The sequence below is a fragment of the Silurus aristotelis genome, assembly GCF_946808225.1.
Source record: "Silurus aristotelis genome assembly, chromosome: 26".
Classification (NCBI taxonomy): domain Eukaryota; kingdom Metazoa; phylum Chordata; class Actinopteri; order Siluriformes; family Siluridae; genus Silurus; species Silurus aristotelis.
The window spans coordinates 4,182,947-4,207,566 of record NC_139599.1 but is presented as its reverse complement, the minus strand read 5'-3'; the positions used below and the strand labels follow the sequence as shown (position 1 = coordinate 4,207,566).

The 24,620-nt window shown below is 38.3% G+C and overlaps 1 protein-coding gene across 28 annotated transcripts in view; it reads left to right on the top strand.

Moving 5' to 3' along the window:
- Positions 1 to 24,620, top strand: part of mast4 (microtubule associated serine/threonine kinase family member 4) — a 98,578-nt gene that overhangs the window by 67,544 nt on the left and 6,414 nt on the right. For 6 of the 28 annotated variants that reach the window (XM_083531178.1, XM_083531201.1, XM_083531196.1 and 3 more), the window contains 24 exons: positions 1,665 to 1,753; positions 5,380 to 5,449; positions 6,084 to 6,162; positions 8,818 to 8,972; positions 9,090 to 9,165; positions 9,247 to 9,456; positions 10,684 to 10,785; positions 12,226 to 12,358; positions 13,325 to 13,392; positions 14,250 to 14,341; positions 15,407 to 15,615; positions 15,831 to 15,969; positions 16,077 to 16,209; positions 17,949 to 18,114; positions 18,201 to 18,302; positions 19,307 to 19,432; positions 19,854 to 19,966; positions 20,685 to 20,806; positions 21,146 to 21,363; positions 21,995 to 22,168; positions 22,431 to 22,657; positions 23,080 to 23,202; positions 24,112 to 24,248; positions 24,418 to 24,602. In XM_083531178.1, the coding sequence (XP_083387304.1) occupies positions 1,665 to 1,753; positions 5,380 to 5,449; positions 6,084 to 6,162; positions 8,818 to 8,972; positions 9,090 to 9,165; positions 9,247 to 9,456; positions 10,684 to 10,785; positions 12,226 to 12,358; positions 13,325 to 13,392; positions 14,250 to 14,341; positions 15,407 to 15,615; positions 15,831 to 15,969; positions 16,077 to 16,209; positions 17,949 to 18,114; positions 18,201 to 18,302; positions 19,307 to 19,432; positions 19,854 to 19,966; positions 20,685 to 20,806; positions 21,146 to 21,363; positions 21,995 to 22,168; positions 22,431 to 22,657; positions 23,080 to 23,202; positions 24,112 to 24,248; positions 24,418 to 24,602 (3,248 nt within the window). Of the gene's footprint in view, positions 1 to 632; positions 743 to 1,664; positions 1,754 to 5,379; positions 5,450 to 6,083; positions 6,163 to 8,817; positions 9,166 to 9,246; positions 9,457 to 10,683; positions 10,786 to 12,225; positions 12,359 to 13,324; positions 13,393 to 14,249; positions 14,342 to 15,406; positions 15,616 to 15,830; positions 15,970 to 16,076; positions 16,210 to 17,948; positions 18,115 to 18,200; positions 18,303 to 19,306; positions 19,433 to 19,853; positions 19,967 to 20,684; positions 20,807 to 21,145; positions 21,364 to 21,994; positions 22,169 to 22,430; positions 22,658 to 23,079; positions 23,203 to 24,111; positions 24,249 to 24,417; positions 24,603 to 24,620 lie in introns of those variants that run through there. The other 22 variants (XM_083531200.1, XM_083531177.1, XM_083531186.1 and 19 more) reach the window with 9 other exon arrangements.

The window sequence follows — 24,620 nt, the reverse complement described above, 5'->3', positions numbered from 1 at the left end:
AGACATTGAGCACCCCCATATAACCAAAATGGCATGATCTTTGTTTCATAGCACGTTTATGAAGCTAGTGAAATTATTAGTCGAATCAGGCTGCTCTTATCGAAAGCATCAGATCTTAGATTATTCAGGGCCACCCCTATATACATTAATATTTGCATAATCATCAAAACTTTCATCAATAACTCTGCTTACATGCAGAACCTTGTGCTAGACGTTTCCAGAAAGAACGTTCTGCAGAACAATTTCCATATTGGACTGAGATGTGTAAAGTTCTGTGTTTGCTTGCAGGTTAGCTATTAAGATAAAGATATCAAGAGTAAGATGAACTACTTTGATAAGCTATTAGTTATTTAAGAACAAGTTACAACTGGTTTAGATTCTGATTTTCACCTTAACAAAGCTATTCATAATAACCTACACGACATCGATGCAGAGATCAGAACAAGTAGTCAGAGCAGTGGGTTTTGTGTCCTCGCTGGTCTGTATGGAGGACACCCTGAGATGATTAAGACAGAGAGCTAATAGGATCTACATAATGACCTCTAATCGCCCTGTTGCTGAAGCGTTCAGTAGCTGACGGTCACCGTGGTGATGGCAGACGTCTAGCGCTTTTTAACCGAGTTTCGGGGTGTTAACTTCACGATCGAATGTGGACTAGTCTCGAGGATGTGTACATTATTACTTTGATGAAGTATCTCAACAGGGCCAAGTGGTACAGCTTGTGGAGGAAATCCAGACGACGGTATTATACCGCTTTTCTTCGTTTAGAAATATTGTGTTCAAGCGTTTTCCTCTTCTTTTTTTTTTTGCCAGAATTTGAGTCTGTTTTATTATTTGCCGGTTTTTAAACATTAGCTGCTATGGGTTTTTGTGGTTATTATGTAAATTATAGGAAAGGAACTTAGAAGTATACATCAAATCTAAAAATAAATAAATAAATAAACCCTATTGATTATATATTTTAATGATTCAATACATGATGCAATAAGCACTCATTATCCTGACACCAAATTATTATTATTTTTTCTTTGACAGCAGATGAAAAAAAAAAAAATCTCTGGAAACTGTTGATTTTTCAAGGCCACTAATTGTGTACAGATTTGGAGTATGAAGACTGATACTTTATATGATACAATTTTATTGCACATTTTGAATATTGAATAGTCATATGGATTAAATGGCTTCAAGGTATGGGTTAGGAACTGGTGTGTGAAATTACGCACTGTTGTTTTCCAATTTCAATCCTGAAAATGATGACATGGTACAGAAAAAGCGTCATTCTGACAAAAGAAATAATTGAGAAAGGTAAAGAAAAGCAAAAAAAATCCCAGGAAAAGATTACACCATCCAAGCAAGTGTTTATATATAGACTGCATTGCATTATGTTTTAGGAAACCAAGCTTTTCATCAAAACTAAGATTCAATACAGGCTGTAGCGGTGATCACTGTGAGAGGCTGTGTGTGTGTGTGTGTGTGTGTGTGTGTGTGTGTGTGTGTGTGTGTGTGTGTGTGTGTGTGTGTGTGTGTGTGTGTGTGTGTGTGTGTGTGTGTGTGTAACCCTGAAACAATCGGATTTCTTTCTGAAATAATTTAAGGTAAAGCTTCTTTAGGAGACCAGACCCAGATGAAGAACCCAACTTGATGTGCTGTTTTTTTTTTCTCAGCTGTAGAACGGGTAACAGGAAGAGTCTTATAGGAAGTGGACAGTCATCAGGCCTTCCTCGGCCACATTCTCCCTTTTCGTCACACACAGGTAATAAACACTGTTTCTTAAAGTCTGTCAAGAATAATTTTCTCACACCTGTATTATTGATTGATTGATTGACTGATTGATGCAGTAACACTGGAAATATACACCGATCAGGTATAACATTATGAACACTGACTAGTAAGGGGGATATATTAGGCAGCAATAAACATTTTGTCCTAAAAGTTGATGTGTTAGAAGAAGGAAAAACGCAAAACAAAAACTGCAGCTGTTGTGGGCTGTTCCCGCGTTTTGCAGTGGTGAGTATCTAATGCTTGACGTGTCAGGACCGTTTTAGCAGCAAAAGGGGACCAACACTATATTAGGCAGGTTATGCCTGATTGGTGCGCCTGATTGGTGCATCCAGTACATATATTCATATATATGGAAAAATAAAATAAACATTTAATTAATACAGATGTGTTTTTTTGCATTGAATATAATTCAATATAATTCAAATTTTCCATCCATTATTTATCATTCATTATCATTCATTTACTTGATATGTGAAATTGTCAGGATTTTCTCATTTTAGGAGAAAGTCCTGAAGCTGGACATACAACTCTGTAGAATTCACAGTGCTAAACACTTTCTGGTTTCTAATACTAGTTCTATAGATTCTTCAGCATTTTCATGCAAGCGAAAAACAAATGAAACGAACAAATCAATCAAACAAATCTGTCACTGAGTAGGTAGCCACAGTGACACTGCAATAACTCTAGTTTATTTTTTATACCCCTAGCTTTATTTTATATATATATATAAATATAATGTAAATAATTCTTTTTCTCATAATTAATACCTACAAACTATTCTTTAGAATTTTTTTATAATAAAGTAACAGGCGATGTCTTGTTCATGTAAATCAAACATTATTTTCAAGGGTGCAAGAGTTGGTGCAGACATTTATACAAAGATTTTTTGCAACGGGTAAATTCTAGTGTTTATTGGATATATTTAATGGTTGAACATGTTATAATTTAGCCTTGAAAGTAATGGATAAAATTCAAATCAGCTTCAATCAGATTCATCAGCTCCATTTTTCGACTGGATCCAAAATGGCTGTAAATTGGGTCAAGCCTGTCATTCCAGTGGCACAGAGGACCACGAAAAATAAAATAAATGACTTTCCTGCCCCATTAACAAACACTTAATGAACGACTTTCAGCCGTGAATGTAAGCCCCGCCTTCTCTCAGCCCCATTTTGTCTTTGTTAATTAACTCTGAACTTCTCGCCTTTAATCAATGGTGCGAATGATGTGTATTAATGTTGGTCAGGAGGTCGTAGTCATGGATTGTTACTTCTCTAGTCTCACACACACACACACACACACACACACACACACACACAGTTCGCTCTCCGAGCATCATAGCCAGAAGCAGTGCACAGTGGGGTTTTTGGATAACTAGATGGGGCCTATATGTTTTTAATGCCTCTCGGGGAGATCACATTTGGATGTGGGGATACTTTTGGGACACACAGCGGGAGCCTGAAACTCAAACCGTCTAATAATTTCTAAATGATTAATAATGACAGTCGAAACAGAGCACTCAATTATTAAAAAAACAGACAAGAAAATTGGAACATCTTCAAGTAATACAAAGTTTTCTCTTAAATCAGTTCTCTTGAGTGTGAGGATGCATGTAATAGTATGGACTAGGGATGGGCATCTCCGTAACTGAGGCCGATGCAATTCGCATCTCAAAACATAGCTAATGATATGATACAATAAAGATCCATATGAAGCAGCTATTGATGAGATGCGATACGTTTCACCCCCAGTGCAGTACACTGAGATTTCGATTAGATTTAACACAATGTGTTTGAATGTAATACGATGCAAAATATGATTGTATACAATTCAATAAGGTACAGATAGTTCGCCTTTATTTCTTTGGTTCAGACAGACAGCATATCATCAATTTACTTAAGTGCCTTACGCATGGTCCTTTAACAAACAGGCCTTTGTAGTGCAAAAGAAAAAAGATAAAAAAAAAAAAATAAAAAAACATATCCTTTTTCTGTTTTTGTCTCCAGGAAGTTACAGCTCTACCTCTGCCATGTTAATCTGTATTCTATGTGACTCTCAGGACATGCCTCGGTCTCCTGTAGTGCTGTGATACATCATGTTCACGTAGCAGCACTGGTGCTGAGAGAACTTGCTCGAAACAGTTTAGCGAGAAGAAATCAGTCTACATAGAAAATTTTGGTCACAAATTATTGGTCACTTTCTAAATTAAAAATAAAGCATCTATTAGTAATAAAATATAAATAAATCGGTTTTTTACCAATGCAAATATGTATTAGAAAAAACAATGCAATACAAATGCTTGTATCCGATGCACACTTTTTTAAATTGATGCAACACATTGTTAACTTTTATGTCGATTCAGCTGTGAATCTTATCATCCATAGTATGGACAGTAAAAATTAACAAGATGCTGCGTGGCCTCAGGGCGAACACGACTGCACGTCTGCGAGCCCTGAGCACACAGAGGCTTCAAATCATGATGAAACACCATATTATTAAACATGTAGAGGTATCCAGTCTGGGCTGTGTTTTTGCAAATTTTTTATGTGCTTTTAAATATCCCCAGTGTCCTTTTATCTACTTTACTGCAGCCATTTACTTAATCCCTCGAAGGCCATCAATTCATTTAAATGCAAAAAAAGTGTTTGTATTGCCAAAGAGTGATTCACGCAGACCTTTTTTTCCCCCTAGATGTTCTGTCTCACTTTGTCTGTGCAGTTTCTCCAATTTTCAGTTGCCTGACTGAACACTGGGCTTTGTCACGTTTATTATGTAATCGTCAGGCTGTACCCGAACTCTACTTAAGTTCACACACACAGATAAATACATATAGATGAATAAGCAGTGATAGTGAAGATTTCTTCCTTGAATGTTAAATGAACATCTGGTGAAGGAGCACTGAGATGTTTTGTTTTTGTTTGTGAAATAATTGTTGTGAAATTACAGATTTTACTTCCTTTTGATTGCTATCGAAAGAATAACGCATTTGGAAACCGATCTGCTTCCAGCAATCATTCAAATCTATCTATCTGTATATATTTATGCAAGTACATATATAAAGTCTGGCAAAAGTTTGGAAACACAGAATCAAACACTTTTATCATTTCTCAGACACATACTGCACATATTTCTTTTGTTTAAATGCAGCAAACTGGGTATGAGGATTTAATTTACCCGAAAAAAAATCTATATTTTCAGTTTGAAATAATTATCTTATTGTATGGTGAAGTCGGTTCTAATTAGCTGCTGTCCATGGTGTTGAATTATTGAATAGTGGCCATTTTGGTTCAGTCAACACCCAGAATAAGTCTCCAACCTTCCCTGCTCCAAAACAATCCCAAACCATTAACATCCATGTTTGACTCATCTGTCCACAAAATATTCTACCAGTCATTTACTTTAAAAATGTTTGTTTTTTTTTTCTTTGTTTTTTTTGTATTGTATGTCACATAGAAACAAAAGGAACATTCATGTGTCTCAAATACCATAAGAAGTGTAGGTGTTTCCAAAATCTTGACACAATGTGTATATATTATAATACTTTGATTAAATGGCTGTGATTGTTTGATGCATTACTTGAGTGTTGGATTTTTCCTCTAGGCACGAGTCCTCAGGACAGCCCTAGAAACTTCTCCCCCAGTGCCTCAGCCCACTTCTCCTTCGCTCGCAGGTAAACAGTGCATCCTGAATGAAGTACACATTTCTATATACAGAATCCCTTTCATGCTTTTTGCAATGAAGATAAGAGAATAAGTACAGCTTAAGACTCAGAAAACAAACAAACAACAACAACAAAAAAAGCCATTCCTGAACTAACTTTGTAAAGAAAAGTAGTAATCTGTTAAAAAAAAATTAGGTTGTGCCCTTTTGCACTATTTTGTAATTCAGCCCCGGCTGAAACGTCCATTACAATCGCTTTTTCTATTAGTTTCCCCCCCTTTCTGAGTGGGCTAATTAATTTCCCGGCCCGCTCGCTGTCATTGTGTTTTCACACAGCTCCCTTCTGTTGTTGTGTTCATCTGTTATTGCTATCAGTATGGCGAAAGGGTCTACAGGAAATAGCGCACTAAATATGCCATTCTGAAAAAACAAAAAAAAGAAACACTCGCACTCAGCCTGAGCTGCTTTGTAATCAGCATTCATCCTCGCTCTTGCTCCGAGAATCAATGAGTCATTCAGCGTTTCCCTTCCCTTCCCCTTTGGTGTTCCACTCATCGACCACGGTTTAACCCTATGTGCAACATGCTAATGGTTTTATTCACGTACTTCCCAGTCATTACAGTGATGTGTGTGTTTGCGTGTAGGACCGACGGACGCCGCTGGTCTCTGGCATCCCTCCCTTCATCTGGATATGGAACCAACACCCCCAGTTCCACCCTTTCTGTAAGCGCCCTTTACAATGTGGGAATTTTTTTTCCCTTTTTTGCGTTTTAATGTCTGGTTGTTTTTTTTCTGTTCTGAGTCACCCTGACTGACGTATAACATTCATACATATTCAGAGGTTTCCGCTCGGATTTGCCCAGTAGGGCACTAAAACGATGGGAAAAAACTTCACACCGAGTTAATAGCAGCTATTCAAGTTTATTCAAACAATCGGCATAGTCCTCCGAGCAACTTTTCAGAAATTCCACATGCATTTCGATTCCTCATGAGAAACCATGATACTCAAAAGGATGCATATTCTATCGATAGTGTTTGGCAGGTAAACATATCTAGCTGAAAATCTTATCAGAAAACAAAATGCAGGAAGTTAATCCTCCACTTCTCTTTGTGTTTTAGATAGTGGGCATGGCAACCCAATCACAGATCAGCAGATTAATCCCTGATGATTAGCTGTAATGATTAGTGGAATTATTTGTGTTAAGATGGTTTGTCTCACAATGTTTGTCCATTGTCTTGACACAGGGATTCTGCAGGGTCTTAAAAAGTCTTAACATCAAAAAATCTAAATTTTAAGTCTTAAAAGTCGCTGTTCAGTGTCTGTTCTAGTTTTTAAACAGATCATAATTTTCCGATGTCAAAGTAACGCTATGCTTATTAACAATGCTCCTGCAGCACTTTAGAAGGTTTTAGTTTGTTAGTTTCTGTGGTGTTTTAGATCTTACTTTTTTTAGTCCAAATATAATTCGCTGTATTACGACTACAAATGAAACCAGCATGCAGCAGCCAATCAGCTTCCTGTTATTGGCCAGATCTCTCTTGGATTGTACAGCAGATGTAAAATGGATTTTATTTTTCAGCTATAGGGAAGTGCTAGTTTACCACATGAAAAAGCAAAGATTGCCCTTGGTTTTACAGCAACAACGAGGAAATCTCGAATAAAGCTCATCAGAAGACCTGAGCCATCATGAGAGTGGGAGGTTTTTAATTTCACGTGAGCGAGTGGTCATATTGTAAGCTCTTAGTTGGAAGTTTGATATGAGATTTGCAGGACAAAATAAAGACTGTATTCTTTATCAGGTTGAATGATTCATTTATACAGTAGTGATGTGCTTACACTGTTTATTCATTCGTTTATTTATAACTGCCTGTTCATCTTTATATGGTTTAAATTAGGGTTATAGTGTTTATATATCTTGGGAAAATGAATTCTGCAAGAGCAAAGAAATGGTAGCTTGGTGCTTAAGGTATCGATCTCTGGATCGGGAGGTCACAAGTTCAAATCCCAGCACCACCATGCTGCCACTGCTGGGCCCTTGAGCAGACTGCTACTGTTTGGCTTTTGAACAAGATCCTTATCCGTCATCTGCTCAGTTGTCAGTCGCTCTGGATAAGGGCATCTGCCAAATGCCGGAAAACTCAATGTAAAAGCAGGATTAAATCGGCTGATCTAAGAAAAGAAAGAGTTTTGGCCATTCTGAGAAGAAATGTTAGCAGATATTGCGTACTAACCCGAAATCATGCCCTCAATGATCTACATCCTCTTCCCCAATAAAAGGTGCTGGCTACCTGAGAGGGTTTTCATCCGCAAATTTGACATACTTTAAGTTAGATTTGGACTCCAACAGAGTGCAAAGCAACGCGTGCTGCCTCGCGAAAAAAAATAACAGATGCCGTCGCTCTGACTAACATGGCTCAGAGCAGATTTGTTTCCTGGTAAATATGTGCCTGAATCTTTGCCAGGAAAACACACTCGTTCTTTCGCTCACTGGCTATGGCTGTGTTTACTGACACAGTTTCAGCACACACCCACCTGGGGATGAAATGGCAAACAATCTGGTAGAATCGGCCCAGCCACCCGGCGCTGGGCTTACAAGAGCCAATGAGCTGAGCCAGAGAATAACATGCGCAGATGCCATTTAAGGCGAGACATGGGACAATTTAGCCAAACTAATGAGGTGTAACTTTGCCGAACTGATCGTGTCGGGCAGCGGAGCATCTATTCAGTTTGCTTTGTGTGCATTTTTCATCGTAGATTACCCCTGTCCTAGTTAATTAATGACAGAAAAGTTAAAGGTGTATAGTATTTGATAAAAAAAAAAAAAAACATTCAAGCATTTAGATGTCTAGTGGTGATCTATTTAGATTAATCATGAGTTTGAGTGTCTTTGAAGCACTACTTTTTGACTAACAATATAAATTTGCGTTCATCTCCAGTCTCCACCTCTGGTTTAATTTTGTTTTAGTTTTTAAACATATCTCTTTGCTAATTTATTCTGAATTTATGCCTCAAACCGATATAGAAAATGGAAAGATGAAGCACAATCAATCAAGCAACTAGAGTGTGTCGAATTGGAGTGCAAAACTTTGCGCTTCCAACTGCAGACATCTTAACTGATGGCTTAATTACTGATATAGACTTCAGAAAATCTATTTATTTAAATCTACAAAAAAAAAAAAAAAAAAAAAAAGTAGGGGGATGAAAACTTTTGCACAAACAAATTTTAGCTTTGTGGTGCTACCAATATTATATGATACTAATATAATATTAGCTTCTATATAATGCCCAATTAAGTATAGACCGTTATCAGAACTTATTATTGAGTAAATAAATAAAAAACATAGGCTCTTCCTAATGTACCTCCTTGTCATTTCTAGTCGTCCTGTTCATCACAGGAGAAGCTTCATCAGCTGCCCTTCCAGCCCACTGCCGACGAGCTCCACTTCCTGTCCAAGCACTTCTGCACCGAGAGCATTGCTGGCGATGACCACCGCAGGGCCATGCCAATGCGCCCGCGCTCACGCAGCCTTAGGTACGACTACAAGTTTCTCCTCAGTGCTCGTGGTTTTCATCATCCATTTTTTCTTCTGTTTAAAAGGATTTTAAACTATTTACCAATAAAACGGTTTCTTTTGTGTTTGTTTTTCAGCCCTGGAAGATCTCCATCGTGCTGCGACCACGAGATAATTATGATGAATCATGTGTACAAAGAACGCTTTCCTAAGGTAGGCAACAAACCCTGGTTTGTATTCAACTCCCAAGTTTTTGCGTAGCGTGTGTTGTAAGCTCCCTGGTGTCTCCTTCAGGCCACGGCACAGATGGAGGAAAGGATTCAGGAGATCATCAGCAACAGCTCCCCGGAGAACGTGCTGCCTCTGGCGGACGGGGTGCTCAGCTTCGCCCATCACCAGATCATTGAGCTGGCACGCGACTGTCTGGAAAAATCTCGCCTCGGCCTCATCACTTCTCGCTACTTCTGCGAGCTCACTGACAAACTCGAGCGACTTTATCAAGAAGTGAGGGGCTCTTATGTTGTTTTTAATCCGGGATGTACAGTCTTATCTGGGAAGGGCTGGGGTGGCTATGGGTTTGCTTTCCAAAAGAACAAAAGCCATATCTAAATACTGAAATGCCATCTGAGTTTACTGAATGTGTGACTCCTGCTCGAAATTAAAAAGACCTGCACCAACACCAGACCTTTCTGTATAGGATTGGACACATTGATCTAATCTGTATGAAGGCCACCTCAGTTATTCATGCGCTATTATTTTGGGAAACTATAAGCACTTTTGAGGAGTCTCCAGTGTTAGTATGAAATATTGCTCTTTAATAAACATAGTCCTGCTAAATTGTAGTATAAGAGTAATTAAACAAACACCCTTGTTTTATTGTCTACATGGGGAATTAAAGAATTAATAAAGAAATCATGTGGTGTTGATTGACAGATTTGGCTTTTTAGAAAAAAAAAAAAGATTTTAAAATACCACTACCACAACTAATCCCAGCTGCTAATCTATACCGGTCAATCTAGTACCCTTTTTTTTATAGACAGATTATTTCAAGAATTATTGACACTTAAAACATTTAGGACAATAATATAAACTGAAATTAAAACTAAAGCAAATGGTTATTATTATTTTGACATTTTATTAACAACCTGTTACTGCTACAGGTTGTATAATACCAGAATCCATTTACCTTTTGCTAGCTTGCTAGCATTTTCCTAAAAATTTAATTAACACCAAATATTTTTTTTTTGTATGATTAATCTTTATCAAGTGATTATCAAATTATGCCTGTAAAATATTGCTGTTTATAAATAGTCAGCATTTATTTCTGTTTCTGTGCAGGCTTGCTTGCAAAGCTATAGAGTAAAGTAGCTAGCTAATTTACCTTAGGTGGGGGGGTTTGACTGATTAGCAGGCGCATACATTTCCTTTAATCTTTCATATTTTGCTAATATTTGCATAAAAATTGGCCAAAATGATCATTTATTTATTCTTAAATATTTTCATAGATATTGCAACCTTTGGACAAGTGCTAGCTATGCTAAGTATTGGTGTTTTTGAAAGACAAAGTTATTATAATAATTTTTTTTCTTTTTGGCTCATTAAATGTACAAAGGCGAGAAGATGAGCCCATGTAAAAGTGTGTGTGTGTGTGTGTGTGTGTGTGTGTGTGTGTGTGTGTGTGTGTGTGTGTGTATTTATTCCCAAATAACCCATTGCTAATTGTGTGCACAGTCCACTGAGAGATCGGAGAGTGCTGAGGTGACTTTCATTAAGGACCTGGTGAAGAAGATCCTTATTGTCATTGCCAGACCAGCACGCCTTCTGGAGTGTCTCGTAAGTCGCTTTATTTGGCTGCCGCAACACTTTTTCCAGACCTTTAGCCTCAAAGAAAGAGAATATCTCAGTTATCATTTTCTAAACTGTCCTGTGATTAGGGACTCCTGGGGTCTGTGATCTAAAATAGGAGCATTACTTTAAACAAAAGTGCTGTGATGTTTAATGGATCCCTAATGTATTTAAGAACATGATGCAATGCATGTTTTAAACATGTGCACCCTTGTTCATTTGTACAACTATGTGATCGGTCGTTTATTCCACAACAGCAATGCAGCGCATTCTGTCATAATTCAAAGTTCAAGAGCTTCAAAGTTCACATCAAACATCAGAATGGGCACAAATCTGATGTTGGTGACTTTGCAGCATAGCTTTTGGTGCCAGTTTGGTTGGTTTGAGTTTTAAGAAACACACACATTTTTATAACGTTTACACACAATAGTGTAAAAAAAGTGTTAGGGATGGTATAATTTCACTGATTCGCATCAGTGCATCGGCGTAAAAGTTAACAATGTGTGCATCTGATACAAGCTGGCATAGGCATGCATTGTTTTTAACATATTTGCATCAGTAAAAAGCAATTTATTTATATATAATTATTAGTAGATGTGCTATACTTTTATTATGTAGAAAGTGACCAATTATTTGTGACCAACATTTTATATGTAGATTGATTTTTCCTCGCTAAACTGTTTCTCAAACACGTTCCCACAAGCACCACTGCTGCGACGTGAATGTGAGGTTTTGCAACACTACAGAGACCGAGACACGTCCTGAAAGTCATATAGAATACATATTAACATAGCAGAGGTAGAGCTGCGTCTTCCTGGAGACAGTACAGGAAAAGAAAATGGCTGGTTTTATTAAATATATTTTCTTTTTTTTGCACTACCAAGGCGTGTTTGTGAAAAGGCCATGTGTTAGAAGTAGGCACTTAAGTACATTTATGATTTGCTGTCTGACTGAACCAAAGAAATAAAAGCGAACTATCTGTACCATATTGAATTGCATAACATCATATTTTTATCGGATCTCATCGGTAGCTGCTTCATATATATCTTTAATGTATCGTATCATTGGCTATGCTTCGTTGGCTAGGAAGTGGAAGGGCGTTCCTGATAAAGTGGCCAGTGAGTCTATTATATAAAGTAACAGATGTGCTGTAGGGGAGTAATCACTATTTAACACTATTTTGGACGTATAGGTAAGTTACAGTGCAAATAGAAGACAGGATATGCCTCAGATTAGTGACATTACTAAGTAAATTTTTTGATAAATTTGCATAAACAGTTTAACTTTCATTAGTTGATTTTTTTATTTATTTATTTTTTTTATTATCATAAATTTTTAATCTTCAAATTAATTCATGTATAGGAAAAAGATCATTATTCATTATTTTTCAAAAAAATTTAAAGCTAAAATGTGATGTTTATTTACTAGGAGTTTGATCCAGAGGAGTTCTACCACCTCTTGGAGGCGGCTGAGGGTCACGCCAAAGAGGGGCAAGGCATCAAGACCGACATTCCACGCTACATTATCAGCCAACTCGGTTTGACTCGGGACCCTTTGGAAGGTAAAATAGAATTCAGTTTTGCCTTTTTTTTATTTCAGCAATTCTTCTTATATTTATGATTTATGCATTGATGATCAGAGTCGTATCAATGAGCACTTCATAGTAGAAATAGTTTAGACGAATTTAGTAGTGTGGCAAGAATGTTCTAGAAAGCAGTTCTGCTTCACTCGATTTAGGTAGAAATGAAAAAAGGTCTGAAGGTCTGAAGGTCACCTCTTTCGTGTGGATTTTTGCTTCACATTCAGGAGTTTAAGAAGGAAGGATCATAGAAGGAAGTGTGTATTAGGCATTTTCTTGATCAATGAGACAGACCCTCTTTAATGATCCTGTAATACCACAATCAAGATCGTCATTACCAGTAATTAGACCCACATGTAGCTCACCATTACACGCTTCAATCTCCTTTACCATTAAACCTGGAGGCTTCTCAGCTCCCTCAGCCAAACCTGGATTGCTTCCAAAGCTCTTGGAGGCCCTGTAATCCTCAGAGGTCTTTCAGTGCAGTGCTTGTGAGGGTTTAAAGTGGAGACAGGCAGCTGTTTGAAGTCTTTTCGCAGTGCTCGAATCTCTTTGGGACCCCCAAAATCCACCCTGTGGTTCATTACCTCCTGCTGTCTCCAGGTTAGCCGTGCGCTCTATTGTGCTGGGAATGAGCTCGCTGGGGTTTTTGTTTGGTACTGCAGTTTTCCACAAATGTCTCTTGACACATGTTGAGATCCTTTCGCTGGATTTTGGCTTCATTTAACTCATTTAGGAAACCAAACGAGTCAGCTCATCAGGTTTATTATGTGGAAAAAAACAGGATGCTTTGGTTTTAGTTACTTTCAAACACTGATCAAAAATGGACAGTGCTGATATTATCAAGTTTAAATTTCACAAAAGGTTTTGTTTTGTTTGTTTGCTTTATTTATTTAATTACTGTATTATTTTTATTGAGTTTAGTTGGGGTTTTTTTCCATGTTGCAGAAATAGCCCAGTTAACCAGCTACGACAGTGGAATTGCAGAAACTCCTGATACCGATGATTCTGTGAGTGTAAGTAGTTTTCTCATCAATTATAAATAGTAACGATACACGAAAATGGCAACAATAAAAACAATCTAAAGAGTAACACAACATTAGAGAGTAATGTAACAACATAAAACCGTGACATACCATGACAGGACAAAACATCAAAACAATAACTTGGCATAGCATTAAAACAGTAAGATGATTAACTTGACATGAAATAACGTTCCCTTACATGACATGACATACAATGTAAACAGTGACGTAACGTAAAAAATATGATGAGTTCAGCAAAATAAATATTTCATGTTCCAATAATGTACATTTGCATTTGCTCACATGATCACATGGTTGCAAACTCACATCCTGATAATGCCATGGACATCCAGATCCTACAGGACATGAGAGTTAAATTGCTCCTGCTCTCTGATTGGTCATTGGAAAGATGGAAATTTGGGCTACAACTCCAATAAACCAAATTTTTTTTCAATTTCAGTGACCAAGTGACAGTGACCTCAATTCATTAGAAAACCTGCTTTGTACTTTTTATTAATATGAATAATTCTGAATAAATCCAACGCTTCAGTGCTAGTTCTTGAAATGTTGCATCAACTTGGAGAATCTAAGACAGATGCCAAACCACAGAAACTCCACCACCTAGTGGCAGGGACGGGAAAAAAAATCAGTGCAGATCTGGGGTCTGATTTATTAATTCATTTATTTTTTAAAGGGTTAATTTGCAAAAAGTTTTCTGTTTTTTTTATTCTGTCGAGGCACAGAAATGCAAACCTGCATTAATACCTGTGTGAAATAAAATATCACAAAATAAAGGCTTTGAAACTTTCTCTTGCTGTTCAATATTTCATGAGTCTTTTCTCTTTCAGTCACAGGGTCTAAGCGCACCCCTGCGCCCCCGCCGTAAACCCTGCGAGATAGACTTCGAGATGATCAAACTGATCAGTAACGGAGCTTACGGGTAAACTGGCGCATTTCTCACCTTCCCTTTTTATTTCTATCCAGCTCTTTCGTATTTCATTCGCTTAGTTATGTACCTGTTGAAATTCTGCGTCAGTACGATCATTTTTATTATTATTATTGCATTTAAGGTAATAGATATTTATTAACAAATTCATATATTGTCTGTCAAAGGTCAGAAATTTCTTGTTTATGGTTTTAGGGACACACATGTTCATTTTGTTTGTATGCAACAAATATTTTTAAGGCAAAAACACACAAATTGAACAGAAAATTTCTGTGGACACGAGTCCAAATTGGACAGTTTGTCTCTAACAGAGCAGGAGGGAAGATGTTAGCAGACTTCTTTACCCCCACAGCAAAGCATAGAGGTAAAAGTTTAATGCTTTGGGGATGTTTTGGAGCAGGGAAGAAGAGAAGACTGGAGGCTTATTCCTCGTGAAATGAAAACTGAACCAAAATGGCTACTATTCCATTCTTCAACACCATGCAATTCCGTCTGGACTGCGTCTGGATGAAACCAACTGCACCATGCAACAAGACAATGAGCCGAAGAGCAAGTCCGAGCTCTGTAAGCTTTATTTGGAGAGCAAACAGTCGTCTGGATCGTATCTATAATGAAATGGCCTGCTCAGTCTCCGTAAATCCTATTGAACTGCTCTGGTGTGAGTTGGATTGCAAGAAAGAAAACTAAAAGGAATCTCAACAAGAGGCACGGCAAAGTATTTCAGCTGAAGGTTTTCGAAAAAACTAATTTTCTAGACAGTGTTTAAAGCTCTTATTCATTCAGGGAAAATCTTTCAGTAAAAATAAAGTTAAATATCTGTATATATCTATTTTTGTTTAGTAAATGTAAACGACTAAACCGTTTAATCAGTTAAATGGCCTAGTTTGTTGTATATAAACAAAAAAAAAATTATAAAATATATAAAAAATATAATTTAATATTTAAAGCCCAACAAATTACCAACAATTATTTGTTTCTTTATTCGAGTAATATTATCAGAATAACCTCTTATGTTAACCCGTGGCTATTGAGATACTCATTCCCCTCTTCGTCCCCCAGCGCTGTGTATCTGGTGCGGCACAAAGAGACCAATCAGCGCTTCGCGATGAAGAAGATCAACAAGCAGAACCTAATGCTGAGGAACCAGATCCAGCAGGCTTTTGTCGAGAGGGACATCTTGACCTTCGCCGAGAACCCGTTCGTGGTCAGCATGTACTGTTCTTTTGAGACACGCAGACACCTGTGCATGGTCATGGAGTACGTCGAAGGTAAGCGAGTTTTATACACACAGACACGGATCCGGTTTTTTTTGTTTTTTTTTTGCTCTTTTTTTCGAAATAGAAAACTACACTAACTTTTCTACCTTTTGATAAGATGTTCGTAAAAAGGACTGTATTGAAAAAAACAGTATGTTTCCGTATTTAACAATGAATAACAATTGTGTTGATTTACACTGTAAACACAATGTGTGGCCTCTTGACAGGTGGAGACTGCGCCACTTTGCTGAAGAACATGGGTCCTTTGCCAGTGGACATGGCCAGAATGTACTTTGCCGAGACGGTCCTCGCTTTGGAATACCTCCATAACTATGGCATCGTTCACCGAGACCTGAAACCAGACAAGTGTGTCTCAGACCACCTTCTGCCCATTTCTCCTTGTCTTGTTTAGACTCTGAGTCTTATTCTTTCTGTGTTGTTTATTTGTACTGTGTCTCATTAAATCATTTCAGTTTGCTGGTCACCTTAATGGGACACATCAAGCTGACTGACTTCGGCTTGTCCAAGGTGGGCCTGATGAACATGACTACGAACCTCTATGAAGGCCACATCGAGAAGGATGCTAGAGAGTTCTTAGATAAACAGGTATAGCTATGCATGTCACATCCTGTCTTTGACTTACATCAGGGATGGGTAACTGGCAGGGTTGGATACGACTGGTAGTATTTTTAAATTTGGCACAGACGACAATGTCAGTCTGATTGCTGGAAGAGGGCACTCATTTCCGCACCGTCGCCATAGTAATGAAAACAGAAGGAGTAACATTGAAGGAAAAACAGTGTTCTTCAGGCAAGATGGGAAACAGATTTTTTTTTTACCAAGTTCAGGGGGGCACTAGACATTGATCCATTTGTATACCAGAGGGAGAAGCCACAGGTTTTTCATTGAGACAGTATTTTATTACTATTTACATTTTTCAATGTAAAAAATGTATTTAAAAAATTACAATTCTGTCATCATATACTCACACATGCACTATATTTCCAAAAGTATTGGGTCACCTGGTCATAAGTACGGTATGTGATTTTTGAGCATTGCATTCCACATTTAGTCTCAATTTGCTCTTATAATTCCCTCCACTCTTCTGGGAAGATGTTCCATTAGATTTTGGAGGGTGCTTATGGAGATTTGTGTTCATCAGCCACAAGGGTGTTATGAAAGGCAGGTACTGATGTAGGTGAGGTGAGGAGACCTGGGGTGCAGTCAGCGTTCCAATTAATCCCAAAGGTGTTCAGTAGGGATGAGATCAGAGCTCTATAAGCACTCATGATTTACATGCTTTGCAGTGGAAGATTTTATCTTCATGAGCTCACTTTTTGCACAGGGGCATCGCAATGCTTGAACAGGTTTGGGTTTCCAAGTTCAAGAGAACGCAAAATTTTATTACAGCACCATCTAAAGACGTCCTGTACAATTGAGTGCCTCCAGCTTTATGGTAACAGTTTGGAAAAGAACCACGTGTAGCAGGAAAGGTCAGGTGTCCCAATACTTTTGGAAATATAGTCTATATTGTTCGAAATCTGTATGAGTTTCTCTCAGTTTCTTTTACATTTTCTAGGAAATTTTTTTTTCCCTAACAACGTAAATTTGAGTAAATGATAGAATTTTCTTTATTGGGGGGGGGGTTTGTTATCCCATTAAAAAATGTTTTTTATATCACTTTTAACTGTTTTCAGAGGGTAGTTTGAGAAGTTTCTCTTAGCTACAAAAATAAGGTCTTTGAACATTTGTTTAGATGAATATATTTGCTAGTCATTTAATGAAGTTAGCCATTAGAATGAGCATAACTGCTTAAGTTTTATAGTTAATAAACTCATTGCATAAATTGTACATTCAGCTTCCTTAATAAAGTGTAAAATGAGAAATGATGTAAAATGTGTTAGTCTGGATTAATAATCTGGGCCCCTGGTATGAAGGATAAAAAGTGCTGATTCTAGTCACTATGAAAGTTGCTGTACAGTACTTACAGTAGATGTAGAGGTTAGAAAGTCCACTCTGAATTATTGGCACTATTATGAACAAACACTGTGTCCATTGCGTTTTGTTGTCGTTTTACAAAATCACAGCGAATTTATATTTAGTAAAATAATCTAAAATCTAAAATTTTTTTTTGTGCCATTTCTTCGCAGGGGTGCCATTAATTCTGCACGTGATCATATAATTATAATTGCTCATTTTAAAAACATTTCTTATCTGAAAAAGGGTTATTAGTCCCTTATTTTTAAAATTTAACTTTTTATAAAAAATTTTTAGTGATTTTTTTTTTGGGGGGGGGATATTTTCTGTTCACTAGAATAGATCTCAATGTTTTGTACATGTGTTAGGTGTGTGGTACCCCTGAATACATCGCCCCGGAGGTCATCCTGAGGCAGGGCTACGGGAAGCCTGTGGATTGGTGGGCGATGGGGATCATTCTGTATGAGTTCCTGGTAGGATGTGTGCCTTTCTTCGGAGACACTCCTGAAGAGCTGTTTGGTCAGGTGATTAGCGGTCAGTATCGCACTGCTCTTCTTCTCAGCGTGTGTTACAGCGCAACGCTGTGTTGAAGTGCGTTCTCGCTTTCTCGCTATTTCCAGACGAGATAAACTGGCCTGAAGGAGAGGACGCACCTCCGGCTGACTCTCAGGAACTCATCACACTGCTGCTCAGGCAGAACCCACTGGAGCGCCTGGGAACTGGTAGGTATCATGCAGAGCAGAGGGAATGAATATTTTATAACTTTTACAAGGGTTCTCCATCATGTGCATATAAAATTACACTGTGAAGCGATTTCATTTCAAGAGAAGCGAAACGAGACATCGGAGTCTCATGGCTTTGCACGTTGAACATCAGCTGCTGAGCTTCTCCTCCTGCTGATTCAATCCAAACAAACAGGGGTCTAGCGTGACATTCAGCCGGACCTCACAGGAAATTGAATTGCATAATTTATGACTACAAGAGAGCTGTAGCGAGACCGCTGTCAGAATAAAAAGCTCCATGTGCGGCAAAGAACAAAATTTTTTTTTTGTTTTTTTTTGGTGTGTGAATTAAATCAGTCTGTGACTTTCACAGTTTTCTGTGGGACAGAGTAAAAGGACGCAGCTCATAACGTGTATGTAAAGTTCTTCAAATGTTCCAGATTAAACGTATGGAAATGGATCCACATCTGATCCACGCTGCCTAATGTGTCCCACCCACTAACAGGTGTCGTGATGGACAGACAATCAGTGTTATTCACCGGTCATCATTTTATAATGTCATAATGTTTCGCCTGGTTGGTGTAACATTGAGTGAAGGACGAATCATATGCTTTTACGTTTGCCTGCTAAGTGAAACACAAATAATTTGTACAGTTCTGTTCTGTCGCTAACGTCATTGTAAGATCGAAAAATTGTGGAAAAATTACCACCTTGTAAGTCGACTCATCGTAACTTTGGAGCCGTGTGTGTGTGTGTGTGTGTGTGTGTGTGTGTGTTATCATAAGCTGTTTAAGTATTCAAGTGCAGTTTTAAAACTATGGGAATATGTGCAGTCAATGATTGTACTCCAGTACTCTTGGGGTTATGGTTTGTTTTGTAGGATCACAAAAGAAGGAAGTGTGTACTTTCTTTTGTATTTTTTTAGATAAAAAAAAATTACAAATCATAATGTCCAAAAAATGGTACTTATTTTGTGTGTGTGTGTGTGTGTGTGTGTGTATTAGCAGGAGGAGCCTATGAGGTCAAGCAGCACCAGTTCTTCCACAGTCTGGACTGGAACAGTCTGCTCAGACAGAAGGCAGAGTTTATTCCCCAGCTTGAGTCCGAGGATGACACCAGCTACTTTGACAGTCAGTGTGTGTGTGTGTGTGTGTGTGTGTGTGTGTGTGTGTGTGTGTGTGTGTGTGTGTGTGTGTGTGTGAGTGTGTGAGTGTGTGAGTGTGTGAGTGTGTGAGTGTGTGTGTGTGTGTGTGTGTGTGTGTGTGTGTGTGTGTGTGTGTGTATATGTGTTTGAGAATGTCTCAGTGTACTGTGAGTCACTAGAACTAAGAAACAGAAAATGTCACAGTGTGTCTACACGAGTGTGAACAGTGTCTGGTTTATTTACATTCTTGACTGCATGCTCCTGATACACATCTTTAGATCTGCATTGATTGTGTATATTTATCATTCACATTTGCTAAATTCAAAATCTTCAACCGAAGTAACAAAGCTCTAAATTGCAATTAAAGCTTTTCATGTTTTTTTTGTTTTTGTTTTTTGTTTTTTTAGCCCGATCTGAAAGATACCATCACCTGGAAACTGAGGAGGAAGAGGACACAAATGACGAAGACTTCAATGTGGATCTGCGGCAGTTTTCCTCTTCCTCACACCGGTTCTCTAAAGTGAGTCTGGTCCGAGGTTGCAGCATGACATGACAGATTTGAATATGAAGCTGGACAGTAAAGCATGAATCGGTTTTGTAGAGTTATTTTTTATAGACAGTAATATATATATTAGAAGTCGACAGAAACCTGCAAAAATCCATACAGATAGTTTTTTTGGGTTGCGTCCATTGCTGGAGCGGCTGTGAAGGTCTGCTCTCATTACGAGAGCGGCCTCTAGAGGCGAATCACTGGTGCCACTTTCTGTTTCTTTTATGTCATATTGCATTCAGCAAAGAGTGCTAATTTCTATTTATTATATATAATTAATTAATTTAATGTGTGTTATCTGTCGGACTAAAATTAAATCTAATTTGTCACAGTGACTTTCCTTCTCAGAAAGATTTGAAACACAAGAACTAAAAAGAAAACTTTCAGGGCTTTTCTGGCTTGCAGTGCATTGGTGATCCAAGAACACGGTCACATGTGCATCACAGATTCCTCTTGACATCAGGTGTGTCAGAAAAGCTGACACACGTATTATAAAAATTTAGAAGTTCCAGTTTTATATTCATAAGATCCATTCTGTCTAGACGCTGCGCTGTGTACATTATAGAGATTTGCATTAAAGGCTTTCTTATATATAGGTTATGACTCCAAAAAATATTCATTGATTGCTATTGTGAATGATTTAGAAGTCCTTTCATGCTCATGTTGCAAATAAAACGCCTTCCGTTAGGTATACAGCAGCCTGGATCTGTCACGTGGTCAGCTGGAGGAAAAGGGTGAACAACCGGAGAAGAAGAGTGAGAGCCCCCTTACTGTCGACTCGCTCAGTTGGACTCCAGACTTCACTGAAATGTAATTAAATTCAACCGAAATGGTTGCGTTTTATATTTTATATTACAATGTGGTCAGATCCAGTATATGTGTGTGTGTGAGTGCATATATATATATATATATATATATATATATATACTTTTCTTTTAGTGTAGTTCTTTATGATTCTGGTTAATTTTTTTCAAATTCTGCTCCAAGTAGTCCAATACTTTTGTCCAATTTTTTTCCAATACTTAGTCCAAAGAAATTCACAGGGTCGTGGGCGTACCAAGTCAGCTTTCAGTCAATTTCTTCCGCTTAGGTATATATTTTTTGTGTTGCGCTGGTGCCATTGTAACTGGTTCTGTTTTTGTTTCTTAGACCATCCCTGTCCCACTCGTCTGAAGTGGAGAGCACCAGCACAGGCCGACACTCAGGACTCCTGCCTAAGTTTGCCATTTCAGCCGAGGTGGAGAGCTGTGACAGTTCGTTGTCCTTAGACAAGCCCGGTAAAGTGGCCTTTTCAGTCGGAGAGCTTCATCAGGACGAGCCTGATGCCACCACTCCCTCCAGCCCAGTCAGCAATGCCACCCTGTCAGGTTGTGCCTTCTAAACATGACATATTTATTTCTTAAGGTTTATAAATGTTTTACACTCAATGAGCAGCAGCTGTGAGATCAGAGGAGAATTTTAGTTTTATTAATTCGTTTTTACAGAGTCACAGTTGTTATCATAAAAAAATATATAAAAGAAATTTGAGCTACAATATACGGAAATGTTTGCAGACACCTGACAATAAGTTGGGTCGCTCTTTTCAAGCATTCCATTCTCTATTTAGTGGGTAGTATTTGCTGTTATAATAACCTTCACTCTAATAGAAGGATGTTCCACTAGATTTAGAGTGTGTTTGTGGAGATTCAGCCACAAGGGTGTAAGTAAAGTCAGGTACTGATGTAGGTGAGGTGAGGAGGCCTGGTGGAACAGCTGGTTCACATTCATCTTAAAGGTGTTCATTTGGGTTGAGGTCAGAGCTCTGTAGCAGGCCACTCAAGATCTTCTACTCCAACCTATGTAAAGCAGATCTTAATGGAGCTCACATTGTGTACATTGTCATGCTGGAACAGGTTTGAGACCCCCAGTATGTGGTAACAGTTTGGAGAGGAACCATATACGTCCATCACGGTGTAAAAATGTAAAAATGATAAGGTCTTTTTTTCCGTGATTGAACAGGCAGTTTCTCGGAACACCTGGACCAGCTGATATCACGGCCAGAGGGAGTTGACAGTTCAGACACTGCCAGAAAACCATCCACTGAGCCAGTCAGCCACTTGACCTCCCCGAGACCACAGACATCCATCCCTAAATCATCATCCACCAGCGCTCTGTCTCTTATGATCCCTCCAGGTGTGTTTTTTAGAGCATAGGCTTTTTTCCCAACAGAGTGCACTAAAAAATCTGAAAGCTCTTAACTCATAACTCCTAATCTCCAGCTGTGAGTAAACCATTATATGGAATAGCTGTTGGCTGAATAAGTGTAAAGCTCGCTGTCTGTCCTTAATTAAAGTGAAGATATAAAACAATCACTTTCTGCAGATAGAATAAAAGATTATATCGGATTACACGCATAATTCATATATTCAACTATGCACATGTGTTCATCCTGCAGATGTTTTCGGCACGTCCCCGCTGGCCAGTCCCATGTCTTCACACTCGCTGTCATCAAACCCCTCGTCCAGGGATTCTTCCCCCAGTCGAGACTCCTCCCTCTCTGCAGCCAGCTCACGCCAGCCAGTCATCATTCACAGTTCAGGGAAGAAGTTTGGCTTCACACTCCGAGCTATTCGAGTCTACGCTTGTGACAGTGACGTTTATACAGTCTATCACATGGTCTGGGTAAACAGATGTTTAGTTCTCATGCAGGGCGTTTCTAGGCATTTTGGTAACCTAGGTGAGATCCCCCCCCCCCATGTCTCCGTCCTCCCACCACAATGCTCCACCCCCAAACAATACAAATAATTTGCAACCTTTTATAAAAATAAATAAATAAATAAATTATTGCAAAATTGTATATAAAATTTCAGCAAAACTCAGGTAAATCATTGAAATGGGGCGAGCATGGTGGCGGGGCAGGGGGCGCTCACTGGCACCCCCCAGCTGGTTGAGCCCTAGGGAACCGCCTAGTTTTCCTAAGCAAAGAAACAGGGCTGCTCTTATAAAATCATCAGAGCAGTTTAATATTTTCACTATTCATATTGTTCACATTTTCTTAATTTTTCTGTCAATATTGCTGTTTTAATTATAATCTTGTTCATCAGAATGTGGAGGACAACGGACCCGCTCAAAAGGCTGGGCTCAAAGCTGGAGACTTGATCACTCATGTGAATGGGGAAGCAGTTCATGGACTGGTCCATACTGAGGTTGTAGAACTGTTACTGAAGGTGAGAGGACACTACAATGTCTTTACCCAATGCCTTTAGGACTACAGGGCATTAAAAGTGTGTGTGCGTAATAAGTGTGTAACGATACAAAATATTCACGGTTCGGTACAAACCTCGGTTTTTATGTCTTGTTCGGTTCAATGTGGGTACAGTTAGGAAGAAGAAATGCAAAACGTAAAAAATAGTTTGTCGTTTTTTTTTTATTAACGGCGTTTGTTATTATTATATTTGTGAACAACAGTTTTCATTTTTTCAAACAATTTTAAATAAAATAATTGGTTTAAATAAAATAGATAAAAATGTAATTGAATAAATCTAATTAATGCAATAATTTTTTTTTATTATATTGATTCATTTGAGTAATCGATTAAATATGCACAAATTAAATTTAATAAATAGAATTAAATAGTTTACATTTGTTAGACCCAAAACAAATCATGTTTTGGCTATGGATCGCGTAACCACAATGAAACTGTGTTCAAAGTGTGAGGTTTGTGAGGGAACTTAGATTTTGTTGTTGATGTTTCGCACATAAAATGAGGATTACTTTCGGGGCACATCTGCACCATACCATATCGTCAAGCTGCCACTCCTGGGGCCATTAACCCTCTGTGCTCCAAAGGGGCACTGTATCATGGCTGACTCTGTGCTCTGACCCCAACTTCTTAACATTGCACGGATTTGCACAGAAAGAATGTCTTTTTTTTTATTTTTATTATTATTATTTATGGGCAAACTAATCTTAGCTTATTAGCTTGGGTGCACTGACCATTTATTTCCTGCACTGGTCAACTGAGTTTATGAAAAAATATTACACAAGGGTGTGCAGACTTCCCTACTTCATAATATCTACGTCTTTATCGACACTGGTATGAAACTAAAAAGCGAAACGATATTTTTTGTGTTCAGAGTGGAAGCAAGGTTGCCATATCCACTACTCCTTTCGAGAACACTTCAATCAAAACTGGTCCAGCTAGAAGGAATAGTTATAGAAGCAAAATGATAAGGAGAACCAAGAAGCCCAAGAAAGAGAAGACGCAAGAAAGGTATGGTTTGTTTTCAAACAGAAAATGTATAAATTGTAACGCTAGTTTATAAGTTGTAATGTAATCATTTTGTTTAATATCTTCATATGGCTGTTGAATTTTTGTACCATTAGGTTTCTTTACACTAGATGTACTTTTAAGGTGTTTTAAAACCATATTCTTTCCCCAGACGACGGTCAGTATTCAGACGCTTTGCTATGCAGCCTTCTCCACTGCTCCACACCAGCCGCAGCTTTACCTCCTTAAACCGATCACTGTCTTCTGGGGAGAGTCTGCCAGGATCCCCCACACACAGCCTGTCGCCTCACTCCCCCACTACCTCCTTCCGGCCCACACCAGACTTCAATCAGTCAGGTCAGAGTTGTTACTATT